The sequence below is a fragment of the Pogona vitticeps genome, chromosome 15, assembly GCF_051106095.1.
Source record: "Pogona vitticeps strain Pit_001003342236 chromosome 15, PviZW2.1, whole genome shotgun sequence".
Lineage (NCBI taxonomy): Eukaryota > Metazoa > Chordata > Lepidosauria > Squamata > Agamidae > Pogona > Pogona vitticeps.
Window position 1 is genome coordinate 8,932,102 of NC_135797.1, and position 20,987 is coordinate 8,953,088.

The following is a 20,987-nucleotide window of genomic DNA, read 5'->3' on the forward strand; positions in this document are numbered from 1 at the left end:
CACCGGAAGCCAGGCTGGTCCCACTTTTAGTGTCCTTCAGGCAGGCTTTCCCTCACTGACTGGCTGCCTGGGAGGGGTTTGTTTATGTGTGCGGGGTTTTTTGCGTTAATTTTTTTTAATGGAATGCTGTTCCTTGTTGCTTTGAGTCTGTTTTGTTGATTTTAAGTGTAATACTTTTGATTCTTTTTCATATTTCTATACTTACTATTTTTGGATTTTAAATATTGTAGTGATGTAAGCTGCCTTGTTTCCTTTTTAAGGAGAAATGTGGGGTAAAAATATTTTAAACAAATAAATCTTTCTTCCTAAGAACTGCCTTTACACGAGACAGAGAGGGATTCAGAATGATTAGTCCCTAATGCCAGCAAAACCGGGTCCTGTAATTTTGCTCTAGGCGACTTCTCACTCCTTCACCCAAGTCTGTCTCGATTTTAAATAAACAATCTGGAAGGTCTGCTCTTCCTCTTTTTACTTTAGGACCCTCTTTTGGTAATATGGTAATGTGGCCAGATCAAAACAATCTTAGTCAAAAATATCCAATTTACTACTGTAGCATGGTCTAAACAAGGAGACAGCTTACAGACAATTTGTCTTTTTATATTTTATTACAAAAGATACCATTTCAACAAGATTAGTTTAACGTCATTTAGTATTTCCAAAATAACCCCCAGCCTTAGCCACCAGTCATTTCCTCTATAAAGTGAAAACAATAAAACGTCTAACTAGATCTTAAATAAGCATTCTTACGTAGTCTTCTGATTAAAGTTCTGTCGGCTGCATTTCTCTCGGTGTTGTCTCTCTTCCTTCCATATCTTCTCCGTCCTCTTTCTTCTCCTGTTCGCCCATCTTCCTTAAATTAAGAAGTTATGTCCTTGTCCATCGAGGAGTTGAGATAAGATAAGGTCAGCTTGCTCTTCTTAACTCTTTTTTTTCTTTAGCTGGAGAAGAATTGACCTTGTACATTTTCTCTCTAATTAGCACCTGGGCATAAGCAGATTTCTAGCTTTTTCGTTGCAGCTCTGAACTAAATCCTATGAAATACAACTCTATTCTCTTTTCATAATCAAATTCATGACATCCACGATCAACCCTGGACTTTCCAGGCAGCAGCTTTTACTGAAGACCCCACTCTGCCAAGGCAAGGGTGTGCCAAGGTCGAGCTGCAAGGACTCGCTCGCTCTTCAAATGAGCACAACCTCCGAGAGCCTCCCGAGTTGAAATTGGACCCAAAGTTTCCCCAATAATCTAGGTCATCTAATTGTTTAACAAACACATTTTATTTACTGGAGATCAACTGGCACAGACAACAAATAAATAGTCTGCAAAACTAGTTTTAGAATAAAACCTTTGAGCACAGGCTTTGGATTTGGTTAATGCAAACCCATCTAGACTCATAGTTTGTATTCCTGGACTCTTTCTGCAACGGGAACCCTTTACAGTTTTGGAACATTTCCTGTGGTCCCCCCATCTGGCATTCAGTTAGCACATTCCCCATCTTGTCAGCCTTTCGCCTCCTAGAAGAGCAAAGTTTATTCCAGTCTTGACTACATTTCACAACCCAGCACTGAGACAAACTCTCTATGTCCCCTCCTTCCGCGCTGAGCGCATCATCAAGATGGGGGCTCAACAATCAGTGGAGATGTAGTCCTAAATGTTGAACTCTGAGCACTCAAGAGATCCAAAACACAGGCAACTATTTTGATCTGTACCAGCAAATTAGTGTGGGCTGCTTCCTTTCCATCAGGAAAATCCATTGTCTTCCACCACAATGAGGATTATAGATAAGTGAGGAGGAAGCAATGAATTCTTGGGGAATTCCTTCTGCTGATCACAAAATCCCAGCACACTCGTCTTCCGAGGCCTGTTTCCACTGTGTCACCAGAATCAAGATGGGAAACGTATCATTGCAATGCTAGTTATACAATGATGTGCACTCTGTGTGTGTTCGTGTGCTTGCGTGCATGCGTGCGTGTTCCTCTCCTTTGCCGTTAGCAGTCGGCCTCCTTGCCAGAAAAGCCATACAGTAGGGACCCCTCATCTGTAGGATCAGTATCTGTTGATTGACTTATCCACAGTCTGAAAATTATGAAAAATATTAAAAGAAAATCCCCAAATGTCTCTTTTTAAAATGATGAAGTTACCAGAACTAGCCACTAGGGGGGCCCAAGAGGCTATCCTATGTATGGCATCTGCAGCTAGAGAAAGTAGATTTCCATCTGGTGTTATCACCAGAACTGGCCCTTGGAAAGAGCCAGATGCCGTGTTGTATATATTGTTCACTATTAAAACAGTGTTCTGTGTTTTTCTGCATCCGCGGTGGGATGGGCAGGGTGTCTTGGGACCAATCCCTGTAGACACAGAGATCCTACTGTACAAAACAGTGGACGAAACTAGGATATTATTACATACTATCACTAGTTGAAGAACTGTCTACACTCGCCACTTGTTCAGCTTTCCTTGCACCTGTAACCCTGGTATTGCGTCACTGCATTGCATCAACACAATGCAGGAATGAAACTAGTGTCAACAGAGTCAAAGCAGGACAAAAACGGACACCATGCTTTCTGCTCTGTTCCAATTTGCTCCAGACCTGCTTAAGTCAAGGGTAGCCCTGCCTTGCTTTTGATGATGTTTTCCCTGAAGCATTTTTTTCCCTGCTGGCCAATGTCCACCCCTCCTCCCAGTGGAGAGGGAGAAACGAAGAGAGATGGGAGGAGAGAGTGGAATAGACTGGGAGAGGATGGAGAAGGGAGGGCAGTCGATGCTGGACCAGAGCAGGCCAGGAGTCAGTCCTTCTGGATGGGTGTAGACAGGCAGTGTCAGTGCATCCCAGTACGCCCAGCAACAAATACCGCCCCCCCCCAGCACACCCCAGGATGGTCTCTTCAATTCGGGAGCGAGAAACACCAGAGCCACCCAGGACAGCCAGAGACTGTGGATGGGCCCTTAAGGAGCTCAGCCAAAACGCAAAGGCCAACAGCCCTTGCCCCGGGTGGCAGCTTCAGCCGTGTGGGCAGGCTGGTGGCCGGAAGACCACGGCTCTTCAGAAATAATTGGAATGTGTTGGTACTTAGGGTCTTTGCCCAGTTGGGGGGGGGGACGTGTCTCCATAGCTGTCTCCTCTGCCTGCCCTCACAGTTTCCCTGTGTCCTGCCCTGCCATAGCCGATGGGCACCAGCCACCCCTGCGCCAGGTTCCCATCCCAGCTGGAATACGGAGGTTCGGCCCTCTTCTTGGCCCGCCGAAAGGGCCGGGCCGCACGGTTCCCCTCAGGAGGGCTTGAGCCCCCCCCCCCCGTTAGGGCTGCCGCTCTGCCCCCACAAGCCGTGCCCTCGCGAATCCCCCAAAGAGCGACCGGTCTGCCAGGAGGGCTCAGAAGTGGGTCGACTGGACGACGTGCGTGGCAATCTCCTCCGGCATCTCCCCGAGGACGGCTCCGGATTTCCATCTGGCTCTGGGAAGATGGGGCATTAAAAAGGTATTAAGAGCAGGCCGTCCGTCTGGTGGGCGAGTGAAAGGGAGGAAACGAAGAGAGAGGGAAACGCAGCCTCTGGACAAAGGGGAACGGGGTCCGTGCCAAGCCGAAGCTCTGCACCAGGAACCAAGACGAAATGAAACACACATGCAGACGCACACGCACGGGGAGGAAAAGCAATTCAAAACCAGGGCAAGGAAGGGCCGTGAATGGGGAAGCAGGCAGGAGAGAGCGAAGCCGCGGTCTTGGTCCTGCAGGAGGGGTTTGTTTCTGTCAGGCTATGCTGGTAACAAGCTTGCCTGCTGCCCAAAGTGGGAAGATGCTGCCCCCATCATCACCCACACTGTTTCTGTCCCACTACTGTGCAGCAGCACGGGGGGGGGGGGAAGGAAGGTCAGCCATTTCAGAGCATTTTGCTTCTTGAATTCCCCCCTGTCTTCCTCCATGTTTCACTTACACACACACACACACACACACACCTCTGTGCTATCTCTAGAGACCTTGAAGCCAGACATTATGCCAATAGTTGTCCCAAAAAGGGGGGATGTCACATGAAAAAGATAAGCTGCCTTGGGTCCTTTTAAGGGAAGGAAGGAAGGAAGGAAGGAAGGAAGGAAGGAAGGAAGGAAGGAAGGAAGGAAGGAAGGAAGAAGGAAGGAAGGAAGGAAGGAAGGAAGGAAGGAAGGAAGGAAGGAAGGAAGGAAGAAAGAAAGAAAGAAAGAAAGAAAGAAAGAAAGAAAGAAAGAAAGAAAGAAAGAAAGAAAGAAAGAAAGAAAGAAAGAAAGAAAGAAAGAAAGAAAGAAAGAAAGAAAGAAAGAAAGAAAGAAAAAGAAAAACGGGGGGAAAAGTGATGGGGATGGTGGCAGCCAGTTCATGTGCTAACAACTGCTGCTACTCCGCTCTGTCTATTCATTTTATTTATTTATTTAAAATATTTATATGCCACCTTTCTCCCCACAGGGCACCCAAGGCAGCTGACAACAGACAAAAAAAAACACATTTAAAGGACACTCTGTAAAGACCTGGCCTGGGCACCGCTTCCCACCTTGTGAGTTCAAGTTCGGGGGAGAAAGGGAAGGAATAAGTCAACCACTGGGGCTTTGAAACCGGGCACACAGGGAAGAAGCACAAGCAGGCAGGGACATTTCTCATCTGGGGGCAAGATTTATGTACAGGTAGATGTTAACTCAGATACTGGCTCACCACCAGCCTATTCTCAGATTCCACAATTCAGTTTGGGAATGGGGGAAGGAGGGAGAGAGAGAGAGAGAGAGAGAGAGAGAGAGAGAGAGAGAGAGATCCCACCCCTCAGGGTGGAGAGGTGCCACTTAAGTGGCACCTCTCCAACCTGAGGGGTGGGATCTCTCTCTCTCTCTCTCTCCCTCCTTCTCCCATTCCCAAACTGAATTGTGGAATCCAAGATATATGTATAAGTGGCACCATAGGGGTTGAGTCAGTGTTTGAGTTAGTACCCACTGGCAGGTCTATGTGTGAGTGCTTGCTTTGTTGCATCTCTCTCTCTCTCTCTCTCTCATTTCATGAATATCCACTTTTGCTCCCGCTCTGCCCACCATGCCTTTCCACCCCACCCACCGTCACAGGCGTAAGCCACAAGTGTGTGTGCTATTAAACCTTTTTGCCACCATAGGGGTGGGGGAGCTTACCTGTCTTCAACTTGTTCGACCGTGTCCGGGAGAGGGGTGTCTAGTGTTTCTGGAAGGAAGAGGGCGGAAATGCCGGAGATGATGGGAGTGGCGCCGAAGATCACTAGAGGCAAGAAAGGGTGGGAGTCGCCAGTCATCAGTATCAGCGGGGCTACGAGGCCACCCAAGCGAGCCATCATAGTGATGAAGCTGATGCCTGTTTGCCTGGCGAGGGAAGCAGGACGGGAAGAAAGCAGGTTCAGAGGGTCAAACTTAGCTTTAAGGTCTCTCTCTCTCTCTCTCTTTCTCTCTCTCTCTCTTTCTCTCTCTCTCTCACTCACTCACTCACTCACTCATCTTGCTTTCTAAATCAATTAACACTGGAGTCCCGAAGGCAGTTCGTGTCGTTCTGCCAACTCCTGCGACGTTGCTGGAACCAGTTGTATTGGCTCTTGCCTTTCCATTGGACCATTTCAGCAACGTGGAGAGGGGGGATCTGCTGCTTGGGTAACAGCCTATCCTCCATATTCCTTTACTCAGACTTCATGCTCTGCAGAGGACACTCCTCGATTCAGAGCATGTTACCATAGTCTCCCGAGACTGAAGGATGCCTGTGATGATGATAACCAGTCCTAACTGGTTTTTTTAATCTCTGTAACGATTAGGTCTTTTGTTAGGCTAAGGGATCTTGATTGCTCATTCAGGACCTCCAAATATTTTGCATGACAACCGGGATAGGTTGGCACAAAAACAGACCATTGCCAAAAGATCAATACATTCTCTTCTTGGGTATGGTAAGGATTGTTGCCAAGCTGGAAAGGCAAAGGGGGAAATAGGTCATATGGCAGATAAAAGGCAATGCCTCTGTTAGCCAAGAAATGCTGGTGCTTTGATCCCATGAGCCATGTTCCACTGCAACATGGACCCCACATTATTTCCCCCAACATTTTTTCTCTCTCTTTCATGAGATATCTGACCTCCTGCATCTGGGAAGGAGTGGTGTTTGTCTGAACGTAAGATGCCAGACAAGTGTGCAAACTCAATCGGTTCCCAGAACTCGAATAGAATCCACACCGCACAGCATTTTAAGAATCCTACAAAGCAGAATTCCTCTAGGACGTTGTTAGAGAGCAGCCGCTCCTAGACTGTGGAATTCTTTGCCCTGGAGTCTGGGTTGGCACCTTCTTTGGCACCATCGCACCCTATGGCTGAGATCTTCCTGTATAGACAAGCAAGTGCTTTATGAGATTTTTATCTAATGTTGCAACTACCGTGCCAGTTTTTTATTACAGGACTGTTGTTGATTTTTTTAAAATTGCCTTTATGAGTGGTTTTCACTGCTAGTAGTTACCTTATATAATCTGTAAGTGCCAAAAAGGGGAGACTGAGGCTGTAAGCAAGGTGGAAGAACTGAGGCTTCCTGCCCCCCCCCCCACTGCCCGGGGCCAACATTTACAGGCACCAAAATATAGAGGCAAATCTCCTAGCAAGTGTTAAGAAAATCAATGGCAGTACTTCCTCGTTCTATTCAGCTCTGTATTCCACAAAAGCCTGTCAAATCCTTTCTAAACCCCTTTGTGGTTTTAGCAACAAAAGTGGTGATTTATTGGCAAACAGAAAATTGGGGTGATCTGGGGAACACGGGGTGCAATGTGCTACTTGTCCACAGAAGTTGCTTTCACTCTTCTTTATCACCCTCTCATCCAGGCGATAAGGCTCTGAGTGGATCAGGCCTTGTGTGTCAAGACAGCCGCACACCCGAGTCTCCTTGGGGGGCTCCTTGGGCTTACCTGATGACTGTCGGGAAGAGCTCCCCACCGTAGAGACTGAGGCACATGGAGGAGGCTGCAAGGCCCCCCTTACCCAGCACCACGAGGACCAGCCTCGCCGTCAACATGTCTAGGACCGAAAAGAGAGAGGGAGGGACAGTCAGATTAAGAATGCCAGCATGATAGCCTCCAAATCCTTTCTCAGTCAGTAGCGAGCCTGCCTCCGAGGTAGGCAAGCCGACAATTGTGAGATTCAGTGCCTGCTGCACCACGTTTCCCTCACTGGAAACGGGAGGTTGAGGGCAGGGGAACCAGAAACCTCTGCCTCCATGGCTTGCTATGCTTGGTCCTCCTCATGGTTCCTCCCGCTGGAATGAGCTTCGCGCAGACGTTCACCAGGCACCAACCCTCTCCATTTTTAGGAAGCTAATCAAGACAGAACTATATACTATGGATAGCTACCTTCTACTAGTGTCAAACCAGATGTCTAAATGTGTTTGAATTTTCATAATTCTATTTAAAAGTAGGTGTGTTGGTTTAGCGAGCAACAGGGTCTTTATTGTATTTTTCTTGTGTTTATTGTATATGATGATTTTTTTAATGATATAGTTTTATTGGTATGTTGTGAAGCGCCCAGAGAGTGTTCACAATAATGGGATGACATAGAAGTGGAAACAAACCAATAATAATGTTTTGTGTTGTTGGGATCATCATAACACCTCAACCAGAGGCTGGTGACATTTAATACTAATTGGGTTTCTTCCAACAGAATACGGATCTGAAACTGTTGTTCATTTTTAAAACTCCCCATGAACTGCAAAGCTTGGCAGTGACTCTGTGAAAGGCAGACCGCGTGCTTCACAACAGAGCTGCTGATTAAATGTATGAGCACAAACTTTACGCGGGACTTCAGCAGTGACCAGCTGCTCACTAAAAAGCCTGTCCCTTCTTCTAGGGAGACCCTTTGCTTTTATAAACATTTTTGAAATAAGACCTAGCATCTTCAAGGACCTTTCCTGAGCCTGGAGAGAATACAGAGGTTTGGCCTGCCTGATCAAACCTTTCCAAACCCCAAATCTTAAGTGGCTGCTTTCCTAGCCCAGCCCTATTCAGCTTCACACCTACCCCTAGCCCTAACTTGTTCCTTTAGGAACCCAGCCCTATCTGTCTGTCTGGCTTTCCCACCATGGTCTAAAACTTGTCTGATGCTTGAACGTGTTGGGCTACACATTCTAAATCTCCTTCTCTCACCGGATTGACGGTGGCAGTGCCATGATGCAATTTGGGAAGAAGCTTCAGGAAGATGTGCAATTAATTTGACCATCCTACTTGGAATTTCCAGTTGAAGAAAATCACATCACAGGTGATTAGAAACTTTCCTCTCGGTCTGCAGCTGTGGCAAGCCCCTGGCAGTCACAGCAGACCATACTGGGCGAGGAGGGCGGACAATTTTGCCCGGTAACCTCAGCTGTATCAGTGGAGAGACCATAGCTCAGGGGTAGAGCAGTAGAGCTTCCTCAGGCCTTTCATGCCAGAGGAGAGCTGCTGGCAGTGAGGAGAGAAACAAGCAAACTGGGCCGGTCTGCAATTAGAAGTAGAACTGTCCGGGGAATTAAAAGTGTTTGATTATCCTCCAGTGCTGATTTGCAACATTGCACGTTGCATATCAGATGTGCTTTTCTTTGGCAGTTGGTCAGCAGGAGGAAATGACAATACAGTATGTAGCTCAGAGAGAGGTACCTCTGCAAGGATCATCTCCTGTATGTGAAGTTCTCCCATTGTCCGTTTTTGTCCTCAGTAAGTAGATGAAGTAGGTCGACGGACAAGGGGACTGCCTATGAGGAAGTGTCCAAGGTTCCTGTATAAACCGTCCCTTTATGAGGACTGGAAGCTTACTTTATGGTACCAGGAGGTCTGTAGCTCCACAACAAAAGTTCTGCCTGTGATGTCTCCCCAAGCGGGGCTGGGGATGAGTCCTGCTTTCAGTTCTGGGGATTTTACTGTCGGCCAGTCTTACCAGAGGGCACAGGAAGGCTGACCAGGAGGAGAATTCCAGCAAAGAGGAGGGAGGCGACTTGGAGGGTACGTCGGCCAAGCAAGGTCAGCATCAAGGCGCAACCCATCTTAGCCACCAGATCCGTCGCCCCGAAGAACAGCTGCACCAGGAAGACGTTGAGGCCGAACACAGAGAGGTCCATGGACAAGCCAAAGAATGCCATGTTAATGGAGAAGCTGAAGAGAGAGAAGGGTTCAGTCCAGCGGGCGGGGGAAGGTAATAATGGCACCTCCCTCAAAGAAACTAGTTAATTTACAGCAGCTTTTTTAAAAAAAACACCCCAGTTTCTCAAAATAACAATACATGTACTGGAATTCTGGAAACTATTGGAATGCTACAAACTCCTGGTTCGCACTTGGAAAAAAAAATCTCTTCTTCTATACACTTTTTTAATTATCTCACTTGCACCACGAGAAATTTCTCTTATACTGTTAGTGAGTCCCAACCCCACAGTGATAAAACTGACTGTAAAAAGTAATGAACTGATCCTTTCTTGAGTTCTAAGAAGGCAAGCCATTCCACTATCAAAAAAACACTTCCTATCTAAAAATTCTTCCTAATGTTTAGGCAAAATCTCCTTGCTTGTAATCTGAATCCAACCAGGCCCTAGGAGGAGGGAAGACTGAAAGAACTGGGCATCTTTAGCCTTGAGAAAAGAAGACGGAGGGGAGATAGGATAGCCCTTTTCAAACACTTGAATGGCAGAGGAGGGGCAGGATCTGTTCTCTGTCATTCCAGAGCGCAGGACACGTAATAATGGGAAAAAGCTACAGGAAGCCAGATTTCAGATGAATATCAGGGAAAATCCTCTTAACTATTAGAGCAGTAAGACAATGGAACCAATTATCTCAAGATTTATTTATTTATTTATTTATTTATTTATTTATTTATTTATTTATTTATTTATACCCCGCCTATCTGGACTACTCGTCCACTCTAGGCGGTAGATGTGGTGAAGGCTACAACGCTGGATGCATTTTGAGCAACCATCTGTCAGATCTGCTTTGATTTGGTTCCTGCATTAAGCAGGGGTTTGGACAGGCCCTTTCCGACTCCATTATTCTATGATCCTCTGATTCTATGATAATTGTAACCTAATAGAGCACTATTTCACTATTGGGTGAAAACTAATTGTAAGTTTAAAAAAGTTTTTTAAAAAAGGAAATATTAAAGCAAAAAAAAAAAAGCAAAGCGTGCTGCTTATATACCGCCCCATAGCGCTTCAAGCACTCTCTGGGCGATTTACAATTTAATTATGCAGGCTAGACATTGTCCCCCCCCCCAAGCGAGCTGGATACTCATTTTACCGACCTCGGAAGGATGGAAGGCTGAGTCAACCTTGAGCCGGCTACCTGGGATTTGAACCCCAGGTCGTGAGCACAGTTTGGGATGCAGTACAGCGTTTTAACCACTGCGCCACGTGGCACATTAAGAAGTGTTTAAAAGAAAGAAAAAGAAGCATGGCTGTACAGGCCATGAACAAAATTAAAAACCTAAAATATAGGCCAAATCAGGATTGTATAAATTGCATAAAGAATCTTACAAGGTGGTGCTAGTCTGTGCCCCCCTTCCAAAGAGGCCCCTGTTGGGAATGGCTGTACTAAAAATCCAGGACAGAGGCTGCAGATGTGAAGCATCAGCTTGAGGTATGATGGTATCAGGTTTTACTTCCGGGAATGTGAAGCTGGTTCTCTCCCACCCACCCCCTCCTCTCTCTGCACCCTGAAGACTGGCAACTCTTTGTCCATAGAGAGGGAGATGGTATCAAACCCACTCCACTCCATGAGGCATGGGGGTGAGCCCCACAAGAAAACGGAGGAGGAGAATATGGTGTTCCCCCCAAAGAAAGAGGGAGTTTATGCTTTCCAGAAGGGGGTGGATTTGGGGAGTGAATAAGGCCAAGAGCGGTTGCTATTTATTTTCCTAAAATGGACAGGATACCCCTGGTTTTTTTTGGGGGGGGGTTGGTGCCCACCCTAGTTATAGCCTGTTGAAGAGGAACATATGTATGGTCTTTTAGTTGAGTCAAGCAAAAGGATTATCTAATCCTGGATTTTGTTGTTTAAAATTAGGTAAAGGTTCCCCTTGACAATTTTTGTCCAGTCGTGTCCGACTCTGGGGGGCGGTGCTCATCCCCGTTTCCAACCCATAGAGCTAGTGTTTGTCCGTAGACAATTTTCCGTGGTCACATCGCCAGTGCGACTTAGACACAGAACGCTGTTACCTTCCCACCGAAGTGGTCCCTATTTATCTACTTGCATTTGCATGCTTTCGAACCGCTAGGTTGGCGGGAGCTGGGACAAGCAACAGGCAGTCATTCTGTCGCGTGGATTCGATCTTACGACTGCTTGGTCTTCTGACCTTGCAGCCCAGAGGCTTCTGCGGTTTAGCCCACAGCGCCACCACGTCCCTGTTTAAAATTAGCTGCTCCCAAGCCGCGGGGTCTTTTGACAGCAAAGCCCTCCCTTCTCTTTTAATTTGCCAGTGAGTTCAGGGGCACAAAAACCCCAAAGCCCGCCTAATGGACAGGAGCTAGTTCTGGCATCTGTCATTCTTATTGCTCCACAATCTGTCTCTGGGCCCTCAACAGAGTGTCATGGAGTGAGGGTGGCCACATGGCTTACGGAGAACATTCCTCTTTAGAAAAGGACCATCTTTTCAAAGGGTGATCTTGTCCAGGTCTGACTTAAAGATCGAGGACCTCAAGAAGGGGGATCAAGAACCTTGAAGACACCCACCCGTAATTAAACAGCTGATCAGCAGACTTGGCTAGCTCTCAAGGTACCCAATCATGCCTTTCCCCAAGAGGATGAGATGTCCTGCCATTCTGCTTACACGAATAAAATCATTTCTAATTCTGCATCTGTATATATCAATTTACATATGCCGTTTTATGCAAATCATTGTTGTCATTTACACACACACACACACACACACACACACACATTGCATGCTTTAATCCTTTGGTACCTGATAAGCATGAGACAGACAGTGATGCTTCTCAGGCCAGGTGTGCGGAAGAGGTCTAAGCAGGAGTGAGCACCCGGAGAGCTGCTCCCTCTTTGTATCTCCAACATCTAAGGGGAAATGGACAAAATGGAATATTAGAGCGAAAAACAAAAAAACCCACACACTCATTCACGCATATCATATTCACATGCACACATATCATAAAGCAAAGCGTGCTGCTTATACACTGCTCCATAGTGCTTAACACACTCTCTGGATGATTTTACAATTTAATTATCCATTCCTCCCCCCAAACAAATTGGTACTCAATTGACCAACCTTGGAAGGATGGAAGGTTGAGTTAACCTCAAGCCTGCTACCTGAGTCTGTTGGGGTCAAACTCAGGTTGTGAGCAGGGTTTCCACTGTGTTCAACCACTTTGCCGTGAGGCTCCATATGAAAGGAATGGACACACAGGCTGATATCAGTGCACCCTGGACATCCCAATTCTGTGCATGCTTTTGGAAGGGTTGTCGTTTTTTTAAAAAAAAATCAATTGTGCCAGTCCAGTCCTTAAAGAGATATGATGCCAATCACTCATGTAGGAAATCCAGAATTGGCAGGATCAACGTGTAGGGACATTTTGATTAGCAGGGACATTGACAGTATCACACACAGACACACACCCGTTCCCTCTGAGTGTAGCTGGAAGCCTTACACTAGTTGGGGAAGGCGATCAAGTTGTCCAGCAATGACAATATTGTTCTCCACTGTGCCTCTTGTGCTGCAAAGTCTTTGCAGGGGTAGCTTGGTCTTGAATAGGCAATTAAGACCCATTAGCCTTATAAAACAGCCCCCCTCCTGGTGGAGATGAAAATTGATAGGAATGGTTGGTGGGCATGGCTCAACGGAGCTGCCTGCCTCTTGGGATTCTCTTCCAGGGAGAGGAGGGGATGTCCTGCTTTTAGGGTTGTCTTTATCGCTTCATTACTGGGGCAGACACAGTTCGTTATGCACGCTCGACTTACCTCTAGGACCATGGCCTCTCCGGCCGCTTTCCTCCCGTTGACCCTGGCCATGAGTTTCAGGTTTCGCAGGGCAGCTTCACGCTTGTTGTTGACGAGGAGCCACCGTGGTGATTCCGACAGACACCTAGCAAGGAATTTAAGTTCCAAACGTCTTTGAAAATCGCTGCTCGGTTGTTCCGTTTTCCTCGTTACTTTGATATCTCTGAGAAGATCAAATGGGAATTTGGCCCCTGCACCAGGAAAGCGTCTCCAGGCCTGGCACGGGGCCAAAAGGGAAGAAAAGCAGATTTCTACAGCCAGTATGTTCTTTTCTCTCCTGCCGTTCCACCTGTCCCCGCCTCCCCTTTGGGCACCGGCGGTCAGGATGGGAGACTCACCAAGAGTAAGCAAAGAAGCAGAAGAACGGGGCGGAGATGGCCAGCTGCAGCCAGCGCCAGCTACGCATGCCGTAAGCCAGGCCCGCCAGGACCACCTGCCCGGCTGTGGCGCAGTAACTCTGTGCGGACACTACTGTCGCCCGATATTTGGTGGGCACCCACTCAAGACCTGGAGGAAGGAGAGAAATGGACCCTGCGTCAGCCCAGACTATGTCCAGCTAAGACCTCCATGGTGCCCTCCAGAAGACCCAGCCTGTGGGCAAACTGCACAGTCCCAGAAGAAGGGAATAGTGAACCACCTCTAAGCACCTCTCTACCCAGAAAACCCTGCAACGGTTCACCATAAGCCAGAATTGACTTGAGGGCACATTTATTCTTATTGATATTCAGGGGCTTCAGAAGGCACAACTTGAGATGGTCGACCACACCGCTATCTCTGCACTTTACTCTGTTTAAAGGGAGGGTTGGCCCGGCCTTATGCAGAGGGGCTCCCGCCAGCCCAGGGCAATCCAAACCTGGCTGAGATGGGCCAGAATTCTAAATGAAGGATTGCAGGCTGTGGGGTACAGTACCCATTTGACATTTGGGGAGAAAAAGAAGCCCTTCTCAGACCATGTTCCTCACTGTGGCTTAATTGTCACCTGCCCCCCACCAGCCAGTCTAGCCAGAAGTGGCAATATCTTGGGGTAAAAAGGCCACCCCTGTTCATACCTTCCCTGATATTCCCCAGATATTCTGTCTCACAATTGGAGGCGCTGGGGTTATATGACTTGGAAACAGCCCTCTTGAAGAGTTGAGTTAAGGTCCCCATCATCCAAGCCAAGGTGCTGATTGGGGTGATGGGAACTGCAGTCGGACAAATTTATTTATTTATTTATTTATTGGACTTATATACCGCCCCATAGCGCTACAAGCACTCTCCGGGCGGTTTACAATTTTAATTATACAGGCTACACATCCCCCCCCCCCCCGAGAGCTGGGTACTCATTTTACCGACCTTGGAAGGATAGAAGGCTGAGTCAACCTTGAGCCGGCTACCTGGGATTTGAACCCCAGGTCGTGAGCACAGTTTTAGCTGCAGTACAGCGTTTTAACCACTGCGCCACAAGGCTCTAGAGCATGCCACCTGGAAGGCTAAAACTCAGGCAAGGAAAGCTGGTCAACACCTCTTCTAGCTGACAGAGTTAGACCCCCCGGCAACTGATTAGCCATTTTATGACTATACCTTGAAAACCACAGAAAGGATGGCCAGAAGTCAGAACTTGACTTGATGATACATAACAATTGTTTGTTTGTTTGTGTGTTTGTTTGTTTCCCCTACAGGCTTGCCCTACTCACGGGAGGCACCGTGAGGAATGGAACGCCGAATCAGATACCTAAGCCATTGCACTATCTAGCAAGCATGATCAAAAGAAAAAGATTAAAGGTAAAAAAGCAGTAAGTATATCAATATTTAAAAGAGCAAATACCGCACGAAAAACATGGTGAGCAAAAGCAACGCCAAAAGCAAATTCAAAGCAGTAAAGGCGCAGCTATCCATGTATTCTCTCACAGGGCCTGCATGTCATGCTGGGTTAAACTGAACATCGCATTGGACGGACGTGTGGACAAAGCCAATGCAGCATTTGGTGATACTTCTTTGTTTTTGTCCTGCCTCTCTTCTCTTTCATGCTGTCCTCCTTTCCTCTCTCTTTCATTCCCTTTTTTTCCTCTCTTCTTCCCACCCATTTTTCTTCCTCCATTTCTGACACCCTCTTCTCTCCTCTTTCCTGCCAATTCTCTCCCCCCCGCCCCACCACCACCACTAATTGTTTACCAGGCCACTAAGGGAAGACTGGATCTGCCTTGTTTGCTCACAGTGGACTCTTAAAATTAGACCCAGCTTTTCAAGGGGCAGAGGGTGTCTCTCCTCTATTCCACTTCCCAAAGCAAAGAAAAAAAAACCAAACACAGAGACGCGTCATATCGCTTGTCCTACTCTTCAAGGCGTAATCCTTGTGTCCCAGCCCAGGCCGATGGGTGCTCACCGAGGCAGACGTGGTTCATCAGGAACCCAGAGATGCCCACCCCGCTCAGGAAGCGAAGGGCGCAGTAAGTGGCAAAGCTGTCAGAGCAGGCCGCTCCAGTGCCTGTCACGGCGACCAGCAGCAGCGACCAGATGAGAATCAGCCTGCGTCCAAACCTGCCAGAGGCCAACGTTGTTACACTGAATTCAGGGAACGGAGGGGTTCCTACATCAAATCAAGCCCAAACTATCTATGGAGGCAAAAATGTAGAAACTGATGAGGATGTCCTACTGTGGGAACATCATGAGGAGGCAAGATTTTCTGGAGAAGACAATAATGCTAGGTAAGATGGAAGGCAGCAGGAAAAGAGGAAGACCAAATACAAGATGGATTGACTCCATTAAGGAAGCCACAAGCTTGCAGGAGCTGAGCAGGGCTACTGAGGACGGGATATTTTGGAGACTGCTCATTCATAAAGGTAAAGGTAAAGGTTCCCCTTGACAATTTTTGTCCAGTCGTGTCTGACTCTAGGGGGCAGTGCTCATCCCCGTTTCCAAGCCATAGAGCCAGCGTTTCGTCCGAAGACAATCTTCCCTGGTCACATGGCCAGTGCGACTTAGACACAGAACACTGTTACCTTCCCCCCGAAGTGGTCCCTATTTATCTACTTGCATTTGCATGCTTTCAAATCGCTAGGTTGGCAGGAGCTGGGACAAAGCGACAGGAGCTCACTCCGTCGCGTGGATTCGATCTTACGACTGCTTGATCTTCTGACCCTGCATCACAGGCTTCTGTGGTTTAGCACACAGCGCCACCACGTCCCCATAAGTTAAAGGCAAGTTGATGCCACAAGAACAGCAACAAGGGAAATTGTCCTATCAGCTTTTGCAAATGTGTGGCTGTTTCTCACATGCCTGGGTGTGCAATGGAGTGCATGACTTGCATATGACCAAGCACATAATGTTGCGTTTATGTTGAATAAACCCAATGGGACTGTGGCCAATGTGCTCTAATAAAGGCTCACCGTTAGGGGCAATTAAGCAAAGTGAGGTAGCCTTCTTCGGTTGCAGGTTTGGAGTGTCATGAAAGGGTGCAGTGTATAGAACTAGAACAACTTGGCTTGCTTGACAATGTGTTTTATCGGGGGGGGGGGCAGATTTGCTGCTTCAAATCAGACAAAAATGCGTTGGGCTGGAGCTGCTAAGTAGCACGTGGTGCCATCCTACTATAAGCTTCCTGGTGGGGGTGACAATGGGAGGGAAGCATGCTGGATGCATGGAAAAGGGAGAGGGGCAGGATCTAACAGGGCACTTCAGCCTCTTGTGGATTTAGGAATGTCTTTCTCTTCCACTTCCCCTGCAACCCTGCACTCTCTTAACCCAGAGAGTTTTCCAGGCCCCCCAGAACAGGATTCTGCAGAGAACCGGTGAAGTCCAGCAGATACACATCACTGGATTGAAATGGTTAAAGCTCTTTCTCTTGTTTTCAAACCTGTTTTATTAATGCTTTTATCAAACATTGTTATTATGATGCTTATTTAATTCCTTTTTTAAAAAAATATTTAAAAAAAAATAACATACTGTTTTCAGCTTTCAAATATTGTCTTTTTTTAATGACATAAGCCACCTCGGGTCCTTGTTTAAAAGTATCAGATAAAAATATTTAAAATAAATAAATATCAAGCAAAAACATAACTCACTCCTGGCCAGTAGGTGGACTGATTTTTTTTTTTAAGAGCAGAGACATTGCTAGAACTGGCCCCATAGAATGGCAGCCGCAAATTTATTTATTTGTTTATTTATTTATTTAACTTATATGCCGCCCACACTACCCGAAGGTCTCTGGGCGGCTTACAGTATTTAAAATACAATAAAAAGGCAAAATAAAAGGGCAAAATAATTAAAATGCAATTAAAATATATATATGCTAAAAATCTATTTCCTAACAGGGCTGCTAAATTTCAGGTGAAATTTCAGGGAACGGCTGTGCCTTTTTGAGTCTCCAAATGCAGACGCAAATTCCAGGGCAAGCTGTGCTGGAGGGGAAAAAAAGTTTGGTTTTCATTTCTTTTTTAAAAATTTTGTATATGAGGTGGCTTTAAGTATTAGAACCCATGTCTACCCCTTTCCAGGTGGCACCAGGACTCCACAGATCAGCAAGGAGGTGTTTTCATCATATGAGCCGCCTATGCCTGGCATTCATTGCGGCACCAAAAAATCCAGGGTTGGGAGCAGCCGACGTGGGTGTGAATCCCACCATTTGGAACAAGGCGCAGGGCCAGCGTTTTGACATCTTGTCCCATTAAGCTCCGGGAGCAGAGGTGCAAAGGCTTGGGAGGAAGCAGGGCTCTGTGGGTAGGTGGTGAGCTTTCTACAAGCCCCGTCAGGCCTGTAGGACCCGGGGGGGGGAGGGGAGAAACTCCACCAGTGCCAGGCGGATGTTGGGTAAGCAAGGCCAGGTGGGAGCGAAGATGACCACTGCAGCTATTGCTGCATTTTGTCAGCAGGCTAGCTACCCAAGAACGGCGATTTCCTCGCACTCACTCCCTACCCTGGTCTAGCTTATCTCATTATATAGTCAATGGGATTTTAGCCAGCCTTTAGGCCCCTTTGCCCCAATTCCCCTGGTGCTCCTTTCGACAATCGGCTGGTCCAAAGCAACTTTTGCTCCTTTCTCGGACCCTGCCCTGCCTCCGTGACCTCACAAGAGTCTCACTTTCAGGTTTGGGTCCTTAAAAGTCCCACCGCTGCAGATGTGGCCACTGTGTTTTTAAAACCTGCCTGATCCTTACATAGATCGTGTGTAGACCTAAATCAGCATGTGACCGTGTTTATGATGACAGGGGTCCTGTGAGCCCTCCGTTTGATTAGGTCCTCTAACGAAATCAGCTGATGTCTGATTTAAGGATAAGTAACTCTAAGAAGGGAGATCGGGGACCTTGATGTTGCTCATCCTCCAGACTCAACAGACACACCGGTCACAGTCTCCTCGTTTGAGTCGAGTCTATTCCGAAAGCCATTCTAAATTGGTGCCAATACATATAATACAGCCAAAAGTCCTGTGTCGTCTTTTAAGGTTAGCAAGTTTGTGGGTTTTTTTGGCCTGTAGTTCCGCAGGCCCAGCCCACTTCTTCAGTGTAAAGTATAAACGAGCACATGCATTTTAATGCACTTTGGTGCCATCGCTTGCCTGGGGGAGGGAGGGTGTTTGGGGGGTTGAGTTGATGCATGTCCCCTGTTTTGGGGGGAGGGAGGGATGTTTAAGAGGCCAGCCTATGTAACCACATTTTTATGACCGTAGCAACATTTTTTTTCCTGGGAATTGCAGCACCTGAAAGGCTTTGAGGGTGTGGAAAGGATACAGGGTGAGTTGATCAAAATGACAGCCCCAGGGGAGATGATGACCTTTGGGGAAGCATATCAGGCAAAAAAGAAGAAGAAGAAAAAATAAACAGAAAGACAAAATGTTGTGACACTTCAAAGACTAACTATTTCATTTTAATATTTTATATTTGGGTAGGAAGCTGGACTGTGCAGCCATAGGATGATGCCGGGTTCTTACCTGTCGGAGAGATCGCCGAGAACGAAGGCACCGACCACAACGCCTGCCATGTAAAGGGACTGTGCCAGGGTCTTGAGGGGCTTCAGCTTACATACAAGGTCCCACTGCGTGTGGCAGAGAGAGGGGATAATATTGACAAAGCAGCCACAGAGATATCTGAGCAGTCTTGGGATTTCCTCGGCCAGAAGAAACTTAAAACACCTTGTCCTTGTGAGGACCAAAGAGTGGGGCGTCACGTAGATGCCACCCTCTTTGGAAGAAAGATGGGCTCAAAAGATAAGCAGCACACAAATAGAAAGGGGAAAGGATTTACTACCCAACCGGTGGTGGTTTGGCCAGGGCAAAGGGGACCTGCCGCGGCTCCCAGTCCGTACCTCGGTGACGATGGTGGAGATGAAGGTGCTGTTGTCATACTGCCAGCCATCAAGGCAGGGCTTTGTCTCCATCTCTCTGTCCAAGGAGCGGTTGGGGTCCAGAGCCCAGTGCAAGACAACCCGCTGGCAGCTGTCGGGCTGGATGTTCTGGTGGAGAGGCTGGAGAAGGTGCCCATTCTGGGAGGCGTTTGACAGAGGCGGCAGGAGGCGGCACTGGTGCTCCGGTGTAGCAGCGCTGAAGTTCTGCACCAGGTTGTGGCTGGCAAGAAGCAAGACGGGCAAGGAGACAAGGACGACCGAGAAGAGCTGGAAGGGCCCCATGCTGCCCACCTTTTCTAGCAGGTCCCCAAAGGATAAGGGGGGCGCCGGTGATTCAGCACACAAGGTGGCGTCATGTTGGCCTTGCGCAGGAGGCATTGTCCACCAGCTTAGCTTTTACTTTTGCCCCGGGCACGATATTCCCTTTTATACTGAAGGAGATCAGGAAGCATGACCTCAGGATGGGTTAATCAGTGATTGTTTAGCAGCTCGGCCAGAAAGATCAGGTGACCGATGCCCCCTTCCAAGCAAACTCAATAATGTGAGGGCTGGCATATCAGCAGCCAGTCCATTCTGTGAAATTCTGGCATCCAAAGCTGAGACTGGGGCAGATTTTTGTGGTGGTGTCGTGAGCCTACAGTGGTTTGCAGAAGAAGAATGAGTTTTCCAGGCCTACCTTTAGTAACAAGAAGACGCGTGAGTTACAGTGCTGGTGCTTGACTCCCTCTCTTGTTTCAATGTGGGCCCAATGTCAGCACATCAAAATGCCAGGAGGGAGTGAAGAGGCCTGGGATGAGAGCTGGCTGTTCCATACATTTAGGGTCAGAACAGACTTTCACATGATGCTGCTGAGCGTTGCTGGCAGCTGGGAATCAGTAGGAGTATGTGCAACCCCAAACTGATATACAAGTAAGAGCTGTACACTCAGTGTGTTGGGCACCTGCCTGCCAAAGCCAGGGAGTTCAAGTCTGTACTGTGCTTTCCAGATGAAGGTGCAGACTAGGTAGTCCTGGGCAAGCTGCACAGTCCCCGGGACCCCTCACAAGAAGGCATGGTTGAAACCATTTCTGAGTACTCTACACCTAGAAAACCCCGCAAAAGGTCACTGTAAGTCAGAGATAACATCATTGCTAAATATTGTAAAGAGTAGGGAAACAGGGACAACGAGCACAAAAAAATAGAACTGGGAAATGACATTATTATTATTATTAATACAGCATAATCATTCAAAAATAACAGACACAGTCAACCAAAAGTATAAAAACACTGACTGCTATTATATAACAGATACAAGTTTTAACCAAGAACCTAAGTACTGTACATATCTGTTAAATATTGATGCAGTATATGTGCTGTTCTAATATTGCCATTTTTGTAGCTCTGGTGGTGTTGTTTCTGAGATCTGCAACTGCTTATAATACTGTGTGAAATTTCTTGATATTGTTCCCAAAGCCTCGATGGCTAGGGGCACCACTGAAGTGTGTTTCATCCATAAGCGAGAGGTTTCGATTATCAAGTCTTTGTACGTTGTTAGCTTTTCCAGTTCTTTATTCATCTTCGTGGCCTCTGTGAATGCACACAAATGGGTTTAGACTGCACCTGCGCAGGACTCCTTGGAATATTCTAGAGCTTTAAAATATGTGATTAGTAGGACGTTTCCCCGTGGTGCCCATGCTCCGGCCGCCCATGATACCTCAGTTCCTTTTTTCC

At 47.3% G+C, this 20,987-nt stretch overlaps 1 protein-coding gene across 1 annotated transcript; it reads right to left on the reverse strand.

The window, feature by feature from the left end:
* Window positions 1-1,258: 1,258 nt before the first annotated feature.
* On the reverse strand, window positions 1,259-19,695 carry LOC110090510 (solute carrier family 22 member 6-B). The gene is made up of 10 exons (XM_072983758.2): window positions 19,239-19,695; window positions 18,865-18,968; window positions 15,325-15,479; window positions 13,298-13,466; window positions 12,921-13,044; window positions 11,914-12,020; window positions 8,905-9,119; window positions 6,909-7,017; window positions 5,140-5,343; window positions 1,259-3,454 (listed from the first exon to the last, which is right to left on the reverse strand). The coding sequence occupies exons 1-10, from the start codon at window positions 19,653-19,655 to the stop codon at window positions 3,373-3,375; spliced, it is 1,686 nt and encodes a 561-aa protein (XP_072839859.2). The 5' UTR covers window positions 19,656-19,695; the 3' UTR covers window positions 1,259-3,372.
* Window positions 19,696-20,987: the final 1,292 nt, after the last annotated feature.

Excerpts from the sequence above, each read along its gene's own strand:
- LOC110090510 (XM_072983758.2), bottom strand. The coding sequence starts at position 19,655 with ATGCCTCCTGCGCAAGGCCAACATGACGCCACCTTGTGTGCTGAATCA. Across the intron at positions 12,021-12,920 it reads GAGAGGCCATGGTCCTAGAG|ATGTTGGAGATACAAAGAGG; the intron begins GTAAGTCGAGCG and ends ATTTCCCCTTAG. Across the intron at positions 7,018-8,904 it reads CAGCCTTCCTGTGCCCTCTG|ACATGTTGACGGCGAGGCTG; the intron begins GTAAGACTGGCC and ends TTTCGGTCCTAG.